The sequence below is a fragment of the Talpa europaea genome (assembly GCF_964194135.1).
Source record: "Talpa europaea genome assembly, chromosome: 1".
Lineage (NCBI taxonomy): Eukaryota > Metazoa > Chordata > Mammalia > Eulipotyphla > Talpidae > Talpa > Talpa europaea.
The window spans coordinates 7,170,853-7,182,568 of NC_140073.1; the positions used below are offsets into that span (position 1 = coordinate 7,170,853).

General features: G+C 58.2%; 1 protein-coding gene across 1 annotated transcript; it reads left to right on the top strand.

Moving 5' to 3' along the window:
- Nucleotides 1-597: 597 nt before the first annotated feature.
- On the top strand, nt 598-6,685 carry PRPF19 (pre-mRNA processing factor 19). The gene is made up of 13 exons (XM_084240310.1): nt 598-745; nt 864-937; nt 1,051-1,113; nt 1,898-1,939; nt 2,068-2,142; nt 2,459-2,534; nt 2,680-2,789; nt 3,915-4,070; nt 4,273-4,342; nt 4,557-4,642; nt 4,840-5,010; nt 5,141-5,246; nt 6,551-6,685. The coding sequence occupies exons 1-13, from the start codon at nt 613-615 to the stop codon at nt 6,646-6,648; spliced, it is 1,260 nt and encodes a 419-aa protein (XP_084096436.1). The 5' UTR covers nt 598-612; the 3' UTR covers nt 6,649-6,685.
- Nucleotides 6,686-11,716: the final 5,031 nt, after the last annotated feature.

The window sequence follows — 11,716 nt, forward strand, 5'->3', positions numbered from 1 at the left end:
AGGGACAGGGGAGGGGCCCGGTTATGGATGTGGACACAGGTGGGGGTTCCATGCTTAGCTCCATTGTCACCAGCCTGTGGCTCTGGACAAGTCAGGGTCCATCTCCAAGCCCTGATTTTCTGCACTGTGACGTGGATCCGTGCCTGTCTCTTGGGGCTTGGGGAGAATTAGAATAAAATTAAAGTAGAAACTTCATGACATCGGGGGCTTACTTGGCAGTGTCTCCCCAGCACAGCAGGCGGCGCCCACAGTAATAGGTGTTCTGAAGTAGGGCTGGTGAGCACACCCTGAGGCTGCTGGCAGGGTGCCTGACACCTCGAGGGTAATCGATAAAATAGCAGTGCAGCAGCATTCTCATCCCCTCAGCGAGGTGGTGGCATGGCATCTGAATTTGCTGGTTCATTAGAGACGGGGAGGGTGAGAGCTGGTGCTGCTCCTGTCCCTGTGCCTGGGACTCGGCAGGGCAGAAGCGCAGGAGTGTCTGCCAGCATATTTCAGGGTCATTCAAGTCGTGCCTGCTCCCTGATGGTGGTCTGGGTTGTGGGCTCTGCCGAGGCTGGGCGCACCCTGCTCCTCATCCCTCACGGTGGTGTTTCCCCCCAGGACGCCGTCATGCTGCACAGCTTCACTCTGCGCCAGCAGCTGCAGACAACTCGCCAAGAGCTGTCCCACGCTCTGTACCAGCACGATGCGGCCTGCCGTGTCATCGCCCGTCTGACCAAGGAGGTCACTGCTGCCCGAGAAGGTGCGGCCCACCCCCTGTCCATCCCATGGTCCTGTCGTGCTCCCCCGCCCCCCGCCACTTGCCCCAGGGCTGGTCCTGTGTGGTATGGTGCCATTTCTGACATGATCTTCTCCCTCAGCTCTGGCGACCCTGAAACCTCAAGCTGGTCTCATCGTGCCCCAGGCTGTGCCAAGCTCACAGCCAAGCGTTGTGGTGAGCGCCCCCACCCCTGCCCTGGCTCATTTGTGCGCAGCGGCCCTCACAGCTCCCCTTCAGGTGCCAGTGGCGGTCTTGACCTCTCTCCCCTCCCCCCTTCTTCTCTCCAGGGTGCAGGCGAGCCCATGGACTTGGGTGAGCTGGTGGGAATGACCCCCGAGATCATTCAGAAGGTGAGTCTTCCTCTCACTTGGCAGAGGTGCTGAGGGACCCTCACTTTTCATCCTTTGCGTTGAGTCCTGTATGAGTACGACTCTCAGCCCTTAGGAGTGAAGTCTGGGGCAGACAGGGGTTGATGTGGATGTCACCGCTGGAGGCTTTAAGGCCTCGGGCTGACTCAGCCAACGCTTGCTTCTGAAGCAGGAACAATAGCGTCCACTGTTACACTGTGGGAGTTTAATTACTAGTAGGTGCACTGCAGCTCTTATGTCACTGGGGTCCTTTGCAGATATTAAAGCACTTTGGTTCCATGCTTTCCCTCTGGAGGGGGGCAGGACAGGACGACTCCTCTTTGTTTAGCAGCAGAACACTCCGAGGTTCACATTCACAGCTCATGAGCAGAGCTGACAGGTCCGGGCCCCTTCCACCCCAGAGTGAGCCCCTAGCGGAGGAGAGCTTGCGTGCCCAGGCTGCCGGCTTGCTCTCGCTGCCATCTTCAGTGGCTGCCCCAGCCTGGAGCTCTGCACACTTTCACTCTTTTCTCTGCCACTTACCACCTCGGTGGCCATGGGCAAGCGACTTATTTCCTTGAGGCTCACTATCCTCCTCTGTAAAAAAAAAATCACCAATCACCAGGTCCCAAAGTTGGGGTGAAAGTAAAAAGTGACATCATTCCTGGAAGCCTTGGGCAGCGAACTTGGCGGGTAACGAGGTGTCTGTGACATGCAGGGGGGCAGGGATGTGGCCGGTGCCCAATGAGCCACTGTCCCACACTGACCTATTCCCTTGCTTCCCCAGCTTCAAGACAAGGCCACTGTGCTAACCACGGAGCGTAAGAAGGTACGTCCTGTCCCCAAGCCGGGAGGGAGGGAGGGAGGGCTGGTCTGGTGGGAGGTGGGTGACCCCTCTCAGAACGGGGCTGGCGGGGTGCTGCACTCAGCTCCACTTCTTGCGTTTTCTTTTCTCAGAGAGGGAAGACTGTGCCTGAGGAGCTGGTGAAGCCCGAAGAGCTCAGCAAATACCGGCAGGTGGCCTCCCACGTGGTGAGTAGCCGCGTCCCTGCTGTCGGAAACGGCCCTCCCGGTCCGTCCTTGGGGCTGGCAGGCCCAAGTGGAGGCCAGCGGTTGGCAGGGTGGCCAGACTCTGGCCCATTTTCTGCCTTGACTGAGGGTTGCTGGGACTTTCTTCTGTCCTCTGAGCTCCTGGCAGTGCAATGAGAGGCTGCAGTGTCCAGGCAGCAAGCCAAGCATAGTGCAAGGGGCAGAGTCCCTCTTGCTTCTGGGCTGGGGCTGGAATGGGGTTAGTTGGGTGGCTTTAGAGTATGCCTCGATTCAGCTGTCATGTGCTGTGTCTGCTCAGGGCTTGCATAGCGCCAGCATTCCCGGGATCCTTGCCCTGGACCTCTGCCCCTCTGACACCAACAAGATCCTCACCGGTGAGAGCAGGCTAGGGGGGCGGGGGGCAGCAGGGAAGATGCACACGCCTCTTCCTCTGCTGGCCTGGGGACAGAAAGTGTGCCTTCTTCAGCAGAGGGACCCGGATGGCGGAGTCATTTTTGGATCTCATTTGGGCCCTTGCAGGTGGAGCAGATAAGAATGTTGTTGTCTTTGACAAGAGTTCTGAGCAAATCCTGGCCACCCTCAAAGGCCACACCAAGAAAGTCACCAGTGTGGTGTTTCACCCTTCCCAGGTAAGGGACGCTCCTGGCCCTCGATGCCTCATCCCTGTGCCCTTGCTCAGTGTTCTAGGGCCCCTGGTGAAGTTAGGGAGTTGCCCTGGACTCTGTGTAGGGTGTCCTAAGGCATCGGCTCTCAAAACAGGTTAAGCAAGGAAGCGTTAAGCTTGAAAAAGCATAGTCGTTGAAATACTTTGTTAAGAGGAGAAAACCCTACAAGTGACAAACTACAAGAGACCACACAGCTCATCTTTCCCCTCACCTTCCCGAGGCAGATGTGTCTGTATTCCCACGGTCCTCCAGGTGGCGGTGAAAATGTGATACTGGCTGTTAACAGTATGTGTGTTCAAATATGTGGACAAGTGCTGGCTTCGAGGGTAAAGGCAGCTCAGTGGGCCAGGTGACGACCTCTGGGCGCTGAGTGTCGGTTAGGACATGGCTGGACCGAGGCTTCCCAGACAGCAAGACTTTCCCTGAGCCTTAAAGAAATTGGAAATAGAATAATAACATGATAAATGCTTCATGAAACCAAGTAGATTCAGATGGAAGCATTGCTTTCCTGCTCAGTGGGTGTGGAAACGTGTTAATTTTTTGGGTGTGAAATTGCATTGGTAAACGATGGTAGGTAGATTTACCTTAAAAGTGTTTAGTGCCCAAAGTAGCAGGTGGGTGACACTATGTAAGTGTTTCCCCCACTCCAAATTTCTCTGAGAATTAACTTGCCTTCAGAATCCTCATGGAATGTGCCCTCGCAGCCCCTTCCAGACCCGCTGTCGATAAGACCTGTGCCATCCCAGACTGTAGCCAGTAACGCCACGTGGCTAATTTAAAGTGCAGTTAAATAAGAAATTCATCAATTGCTTCAGCCGCATTTCTCTCTGATCCCAGAAAGTCTGGGTGATTGCTCTCTGCTGCACGTTTTTCTTACCACTAGACGGCGTGGCCTCCCTGGGCCACCTGCTGTCTGAGGTACCGCTTCAGCAGACTCAGCTCACCCCGCAGGCCTCAGCGTGCGGCTGGCTGCAGGTTGAGCAGGCTGACACAAGAAGCCGCTGGGGGTTGTTGGTGCCACCCTGGCCCCTCGCTGAGACTGCTGTGGGCCAGCTCTGTCTGATCCCTGGCCTCTCACTTGCCTTTCAGGAGCTGGTGTTTTCTGCCTCCCCAGACGCCACCATCAGGATTTGGTCGGTCCCCAGTGCCTCTTGTGTTCAGGTTGTTCGGGCGCACGAGAGCGCTGTGACCGGCCTCAGCCTCCACGCCACTGGCGACTATCTCCTGAGCTCCTCCGATGACCAGGTGTGGTCCCAGCGTGGGTCCCGACGGGCCGGCTGGTTCCCCAGCTTGATCGTCCTGGGAGTGGGAACATCCCAGAGCCCAGCTGGTCCCCGGAACCCTGGAGGGGAAGGTTCCTATTAAGAGGACCTGGGGTCTCTGCTGTCGCGAAGGGCTCCCAGAACCCGGGACCCACTCTTCACTGGCTCCGGTGTCTGTTTTTCAGTACTGGGCCTTCTCTGACATCCAGACCGGGCGTGTGCTCACCAAGGTGACAGACGAGACCTCCGGCTGCTGTGAGTTGCCACAGGGGCACGGGCATTCCCTCATCTGCTGTTTGTCATTCAGGCTTGTGTGTCAGTCCTTTGTCCATCTGTTCTGAAAACACCGAGCGTCGGTGCTGCTGCGGCCAGGCGCCGTGCTGGCGCGGGACGAGAAGACCCAGGCAGCTGCCTCCGCTGCGCTTGGTCCCTCCCGCGGGCTCTGACCGCAGCTCCTTCTCCCCCACAGCTCTCACCTGTGCACAGTTCCACCCCGATGGGCTCATCTTCGGAACAGGAACCATGGACTCCCAGATCAAGATCTGGGACTTGAAGGTAAGACATGGTGAGGCCTGGGCTTGGGGATGAAGTGCCCGGGGCACCTGGCCCTGGGGGCGTCCCAGGGAAGGAGAGGCTGGCTCGGTGGTGTGATCTGGGGGCCCTCTTGAGTGTCCTTACCTGAACCACAGGACGATGTCCGAGGCAAGAGTAATCAGTGGGTGACATTTTACTGCTCCCCCCACCCACTGTAGGAGCGCACCAACGTGGCTAACTTCCCTGGCCACTCTGGCCCCATCACCAGCATCGCCTTCTCCGAGAATGGTTACTACCTGGCTACGGCGGCGGACGACTCCTCTGTCAAGCTGTGGGATCTGCGCAAGCTCAAGAACTTCAAGACGTTGCAGCTGGATAGCAACTTTGAGGTGTGCGCACCCCGCTCTGCCCCCTCCCCCCCCCCCTGCAATTGCCTCATCAGTTATTCACTGAACTAATCTAAATGGCTTCTCTGTCCCTGATTGTCCCCTCCCGGGACCTGTCTTCTTGTCCCTGCAGGTGAAGTCCCTGATCTTTGACCAGAGCGGCACCTACCTGGCCCTCGGGGGCACAGATGTCCAGATCTACATCTGCAAGCAGTGGACGGAGATCCTTCACTTCACAGGTAGGGCCAGATGTGGGGACAAAGCGCCGGCTTAGGGACTGCTCAGGCCGGGCGGGGATGTGCACGGACGGTTAGATCACACCCTGAGGCAGGCGAGTTCAGTGGCTGAATAAAGAACCCGGGTCAGACTGCTGGGCCTCCATGCCCAGCTGTCCTGTTGAAGCTGTGATACCAGGAAGTCACTTCACCTCTGGAGCCTCGGAGATAGGGTGATCTGGGGGGAGCTTGTGAGGCGGAAATGAGCTTCTACAAAAGGTAGCTCCTGCAGCGCCCGGCATGTAGTGAGAGCTTGCTGCTGTCGTCGTTGGCTCCACGTCTTGGGTCTGCTGAGGGACCGGAGCGGGGACGTGGCACCCACTGCACCTGGGTGTCCAGCCTGGGTGGAGGCAGCGTGGCTGCACCAGTGGCTTTGCCAGAGTGTGCGAGACGCCTGACCTCAGAGCTGTGGCCACTTCCTCTTCAGGCCCTGCTTGGCAGATGGTGCGGGCTGGTGCCGTGGGCGCGCTCGGGGCTGAGTGGCTTCGCGGATGTGCTTCTCGTCCTTGCTGGCGGGCGCCCTGCCTGTTGCTGTTGCGGAGGTGCCATGGGCTCCGGCCCTTCCCCGTCTGCCTGGTGCTTTGACTGGGGGCAGGGTTAGCTGGAGTGGCGGCTGGCAGCGCGGGGCGGGCTTCTTGGTGGGCGGGCTGCCCGGCGAAGTGTGTGATCTGAGCCTGGAGGAATTCGCACCCAAGTTCACTCCTGGAGGCGAGGAGTTGTCCGGTCTCTTCTGCCCCCCAGCCCCGCCCTGCGTGAGGGTCCCCGGCTTCCTTGAGTTGGACCCCTGTGAACCAGGACAAGTGGATGGACTGTTGTAGTTATAAGCAAGGAGCTAAAACTAAATAGCTCTCGAAGCAAGCACTGAGGTTTTAAGCTGGACTGAAAGCTCAGAGAAGTTTCCGGAAAGAGGTGGTGTGGTGCACTCGTCTCTTGCTGCCCGAGCCTGATTCGGCTGCTTCTGAGCACTTGAACTGAACAGAATTGTAGCTGCCCCACAAGCTGGGGGGGGGGGGACTGGCATTTTAACACACACTCCGTCCCCCAACAAGATCTTGAGTATCTGCTGCGTGCTGGCACTGGGTGAGCCCTGGGGCCCATGCCACGCAGTCAGGCTGGGGTCCTGGCCTGGAGGTGATGGACCCGGGAGCGGACAGACAGCAGTGACGTGTGATGGGCACTGACCAGGGAAGGGCCAGGGGGTGGGGAGGTGAGTCTCTCAGGGTCAGACCAGCCTCCTCACTGTTGCCTCTCGTCTCTCTCCCCCACAGAGCATAGCGGCCTGACCACGGGGGTGGCCTTCGGGCACCACGCCAAGTTCATCGCTTCAACAGGCATGGACAGGAGCCTCAAGTTCTACAGCCTGTAGGCCTGGCCCTTCTGACACAAGCTGAGCCTCATCTCACTAGGGGTTAGAGTTAGGGGTGGGGGTGGGGGGAGGAAGGGGAGAGACTACTGGCGGGAGGGGGGTCCATGGGGCGGGACATTCACATCATTTCACGCCGGTCGGGGTGGTAGCCGAGAGCATGGCAGCGCAGACCACCCTCATCCGTGCAGCCACCGGGGCTGACGGGCCTGGACTGGAGGTGGAAATGTCACCCTCCGAAGGCTTGGTTGGAGGCCAGGGCCTCTCCCTCCTGTCGTCCACAGAGCTGGTGCTGGTGGTCCTGCCGCGTCCGCCATGCCCAGTTCCTGCAGACAGAGGCTGAGCCGAGGGAAATGTGACGGGGTGGGCACGAGGGCAAGTGCCGGGTTTTGTAAGCAGCGATCTAGTTTCATTAAAAAAAGAAAACAGCAAACACAGCCACCTCCTGTGTGTGTGTAGCCCAGCACCTGCGCTGGAAGGGCGGGGAGGGAGCAGGGCGGGACGCCGCCTCCAGGAAGCCCATCGCTTCTCTCCTGTCACCGTGCTCTTGCCTTTTCTTTCTTTTTTATTGCTCAACAGAAATAAATGTATAAGCTGTTTGCCAGAATGAATCTTCCATCTCTGTCCCCGCAGCCCTTGTCCTTCTGTCCTGTGGGGCCTCATCTTCCAGCTGCCCCTTGCCTGGTGGGCTGGGTTTCTCACAGCCTGGGGGGAGGCAGGAGCTCGGCAGACGAGCTGTTTGCAGAGGAGCTGTGAGCGCATCCAGAAGGACGCCGTGGTTGCAGGTGATGGGGGCCTGTCCCAAACTGGCTCGAGTCAGAAGGACATTTTCACAAGTCCGGCGCTGGGAGGTCTGAAGGTGCGCTGGTGTCAGGGGACCCAGCCCAGCAACAGCAACAGAGGTCAGAGAAGGAAAGCCGAGCAGGGAGCTGGTGGTCACGTGGCTGCTTTGGGTTGGGAAAGGCTCGGGTGGTGACAGATGGGCTGGAGCCCGAATGACAAGGCGCTAGGAGGGGAAGGGCAGAGTTGCAGGCAGAGGGCAGGTCCCCTGGCCTGTGGTCAAGGTGTTTGTGGGGGAGGCGGCCTGGTGGCTTGAGTGGGGTGGGTGTGGCCTGGGAGGTCAGGCCCCGGGTTAGGAGCCATCCTGAAGTGTGCCTGGCAGTGGGTTGGATTGGACTTCAAGAGTGAGGTGAGGACGTGGGGGGCTGGGACTCTACGTGAGGAGGTGGTCAGGACAGGGAGCTGGGAAGAGGGGTGCGAACCTGGACCGGGCTGCGGGTCAGCACGTAAAGCCCCATGGGTGTCCTGCCGGCCGCGTCCCGCGGTCAGGCACGCTGGGTGCGCCATGCCTCCCGCGGAGGGTCAGTGCTGATGAGCTAGTAAGGTCTTCGGCAGCCCTGCAGGAAAGACCGCTGAACGTTTAACCCAGTTGCCTTGGGCTTGTGACCAGCAAGAATGTGCGTGTGTCCCCTGTAATGTCCAGGGCACTCACTTCTGGGGCGGTACAGCGGTTGTGTAACTAGCGGGCGGGAACTTCCCCCAGCTTTGCTCTCAGGGTAGCTCCCGGGGTGGAGTGACCGGTCTGTATTTCCTCCACCAGCGTGGGGGACTGTTCTGTGTGTTTATCGCTTAAAGGAGAGTTACAGCGTGCAGCTCTCGTGAGGCAGGACAGACTTCCGGAGCAGGGACAGTGCTGAGGGAGGGGCGCCGGTCAGGACTAGTGTGCAGGTGGGCAGCATGGCGAAGTGGGGGAGGGTCGGCGTCGGGGCATCCTGGCACTGACCTGGACCCCGGGGGCCACCACAGCTCAGCCGCGGAAACGTTTCTGGCCAGATACGCGCACGCATTTTCCTGCCCTGTGCGGGTGCTCGGAATACAATTCGGGGACTAGCCTCACGCCCACCCCCAGTTCCAGACCACAGCCTGCAAGGACAGGCATGGCCCACTCTCCTGGCCTTTGGGAGGCCTTCCCATGCCTTCCCTTCCGCCCGGCCGTCCCTCACTCATCGACAGGCCCTGCGTGCTGGGCGCTACATAGATCTCATTTTATGCTGGCACAACCCGGCTTTTCACTTCCAGCAACCGAGCTGCTTCCCGCACCCCTGTGGGCTCCACGCCCCTCCTTTTTGTGGCACAGTGTGGAAAGTAGGGTGCAGAGTTAAGGTGCCGAGAACCATGACTGCACAGAAACGATGCTGGCGTGTAACTGCTGCTGGCACCCCCTCCTCCCCCATGTCTGCTGTTACTGCCACGTCGCTCTGCTGCTTCTACTCCACGGTTCGCTCTTCCCGGAGACTCCCTGAAGACAGCCCGCTTCCTCCAGGAAGCCCCTGGTCGTGTAGCTGTCTGGCCCGGGGGCGAGCCCACTCACCGCTTGGGTCACGGCCCTGACGAAGCTCTCACTTAGCCGTGTGTGTGCATTTGTCTCTCAACCTGACTTTACTCTCGAGGGCCGGGCTGTGTACTCACGGCTGTCATTCCCCTTCTAGCCTCTTGTCACGCTGCTGGGCGGCATGGACCCAGCCAGCCTGCCGCTCGGTCCTTAAGAATCTTGCTAGTTAGTTCAAGTCAGAATGGAATGACCCCCAAGTCCCTCTACTGTTGAAGGAGATGCAGCAGCTGCGATGTCACCTTGGAACACTGACCAAGGAGGCCACCTGGGGGCGCTGTAGTCACACTGGTACCAGAGGGCTCTGCCAGACCTGCCGTCTACCTCATGCAGCAGGAAACCAGTGCCTTGCTAAAGGCCCCTCAGTGATGACCTGGGAGGTTGAGCCCTCTCCTTTGAAGGACCAAGCCGGCCACCCCATCATCAGCTGAGATGGGAATAGGAGGCCAGTTTCCACCGCACAATTGTCTTGGGGTGCAGTGTGGGGGGCCCAGTGGAAATGCCAACTGCCGTGGCCTGAGTGGCAGTGTCTGCATCTGAAACACAGAATCCCTGGTGCCCGCCTGGGGCTGTGGAGGGTCAATGTGAGTGCGCTAGCAATGCAGCCACGGTCACTGGCTACTCAGTGCTCGGGCACCCGGGGACTCTGCGGGGGTCAGGGAGGTCCCTGATGTTCAACACGGCCTTCCCAATTCATAGACCTAGCACTGCCGAAGTCTCCCCTGACCAGGGACAGAGCCCAGCCCCGGTGGGGAGGCAGCGGTGTGCGTGAAGCAACCCATAGGCCTGGGGTCTGCTGGAGGAGGCTGGCAGGATAGGGCAAAAGTCGGGTGTGGGGAGAAGTGACTTAGGCATGTTTCGGAGACATGAAAATCGGTAGGTAGACAAAGCACCAGGCGGGAGCAGGGGTGAGAACTGGCAGTTCCTCCCCCTCCACCCGGAGGCAGCTTAGGGGTGGCTGCTCTTACCCGATTCTGGCTCGGCTCCCTGAGGGCAGGTGTCCTTGGCGAGTCCCAAAGGACTCTCCGTGGCTCTGATCCGCTGCATGGAGTCTAAGATGTGAAGACAGAGATGGGGAACAGCTCTTGCATCAACCTCTTCCACCTTGCATGTAAAACATAAGTTCCGAAGCGTCTAAAAGAACACACCTTTTCCATTTTGAGGAATAAACGCCCTATATCCCCAACAGCTTAGGAACACAGCACTAGGCGCCCCCTGGGTGCCCCCTGGGAGAGCCTCCCTCTCCTCCCCTGGAGGAAACCATGACCCTGAACTTGGCATTCACCATTCCTCCTTATAGTTTTACAAGGATACTGATTTTTTTAAAGCAGTTTGATACGTGTATATCACATGTATCGATACCGTGATGTCAACTTTGTATAGATGAAATCGCTCAACCTGCTCTCCTCATGTACTTAACATTTTTTGTTTTTATTTTTTAAAGATTTTATTTATTTATGCATACAAGAGCTGGGGTGCAGGCCAGAGATGGGGGCGGGGCGGTCAGAGGATTCACCAGAGACAGAGCGGGGAGCAGAACAGGTGGATCTACTGAAATACACTGCTGAGGGGAGCAGCGGGGAGACAGGACAGGTCTGCTGCGCCATGTGGGTCAGCTCCCTGGCCAGGGATGGAACTCCTGCTGCAGTGGCTGTGGATAGCTTCACCGTGCTGTGCTTAACCCCTTGTGCCACCAGGGAGGCCCCTTAATGTTGTTCTTGAGGCTGACCTGTTGTCTGGTCCCTCTGAGTGGGTGGCCCGTAGCTCCGCCAGGCACCTGGAACAGCAGCATGGGAGGTGGGAGCTGTCAAAGGTGTGCAGATCCTGCGTGGCTGTCCACTCTAGTGCTCTGGGAGGGGGACCCCCAGCTCTGGGCCACGGTGCTTTCAAGCAGGATAATAGGAAGCACAGCCCCTCCTTGGTTGTGGAAAGGGACACAGCAATATTCTGTGGTATTACCTGGTTCCCGGCGCTGATCTGTCAGGTCAGTGTTTGTGTGGAGGGTGAGAAGGGGGGCTGTACCAGCAATCCCTCCCCATGTGATCATGGGTCCAGGGTCCAAACTGGGCAATTGCACCTGGCTGATAGGTTGCGCCAGCACAGTATTCACCACGCTGCTTTCACAGATGGAGAAACACCAGCCCCGTCCCTAGACCTAATCTGCAGGCTGGGATCCCAGCTCTGTAGTGGATCGGTGCCTTAGGCACTTGGCAGTGGCTGGAGTCCGTGAAGTCTCTAAGGGATCAGCTCCTCTTCCGGGAAGTCAGTCTGCAAGGGATAAACGGTGGGCAGGGTAACCTTACCTCATTATAATCGCTTCCACCCTAGGAACATATCACGATGCACTTAGAATTCCCTGCTGTTGGTAACGGACGTGGGACTCGTTTTGACATTTTTTGCTCTTACAAAATTGCTCTTACAAACAATGCCTCTGCAAACCTTCTGAAGCAAGCGTTTTTCTAGGGAACTAACCCAGACTGTGTCACAGCATGCTGTCGTGATCACAAAGGATTTTCAACAGCATCAGCGAGGAGGCTTCCGTCTCCCGGCTCTCACCGACCCTGAGTATTTCCTGACTTTTTAATTTTTGCCAGTCTGATGGGTCGAGAATAGTATCATGACATTGAATTTTCACATCCATGAGTGAGCGTCTCTTCATCTGTGTACATGTAAGTTCTGAGT

Excerpts from the sequence above, each read along its gene's own strand:
- PRPF19 (XM_084240310.1), top strand. The coding sequence starts at position 613 with ATGCTGCACAGCTTCACTCTGCGCCAGCAGCTGCAGACAACTCGCCAA. Across the intron at positions 2,790-3,914 it reads TGGTGTTTCACCCTTCCCAG|GAGCTGGTGTTTTCTGCCTC; the intron begins GTAAGGGACGCT and ends CTTGCCTTTCAG. Across the intron at positions 4,343-4,556 it reads AGACGAGACCTCCGGCTGCT|CTCTCACCTGTGCACAGTTC; the intron begins GTGAGTTGCCAC and ends TCTCCCCCACAG.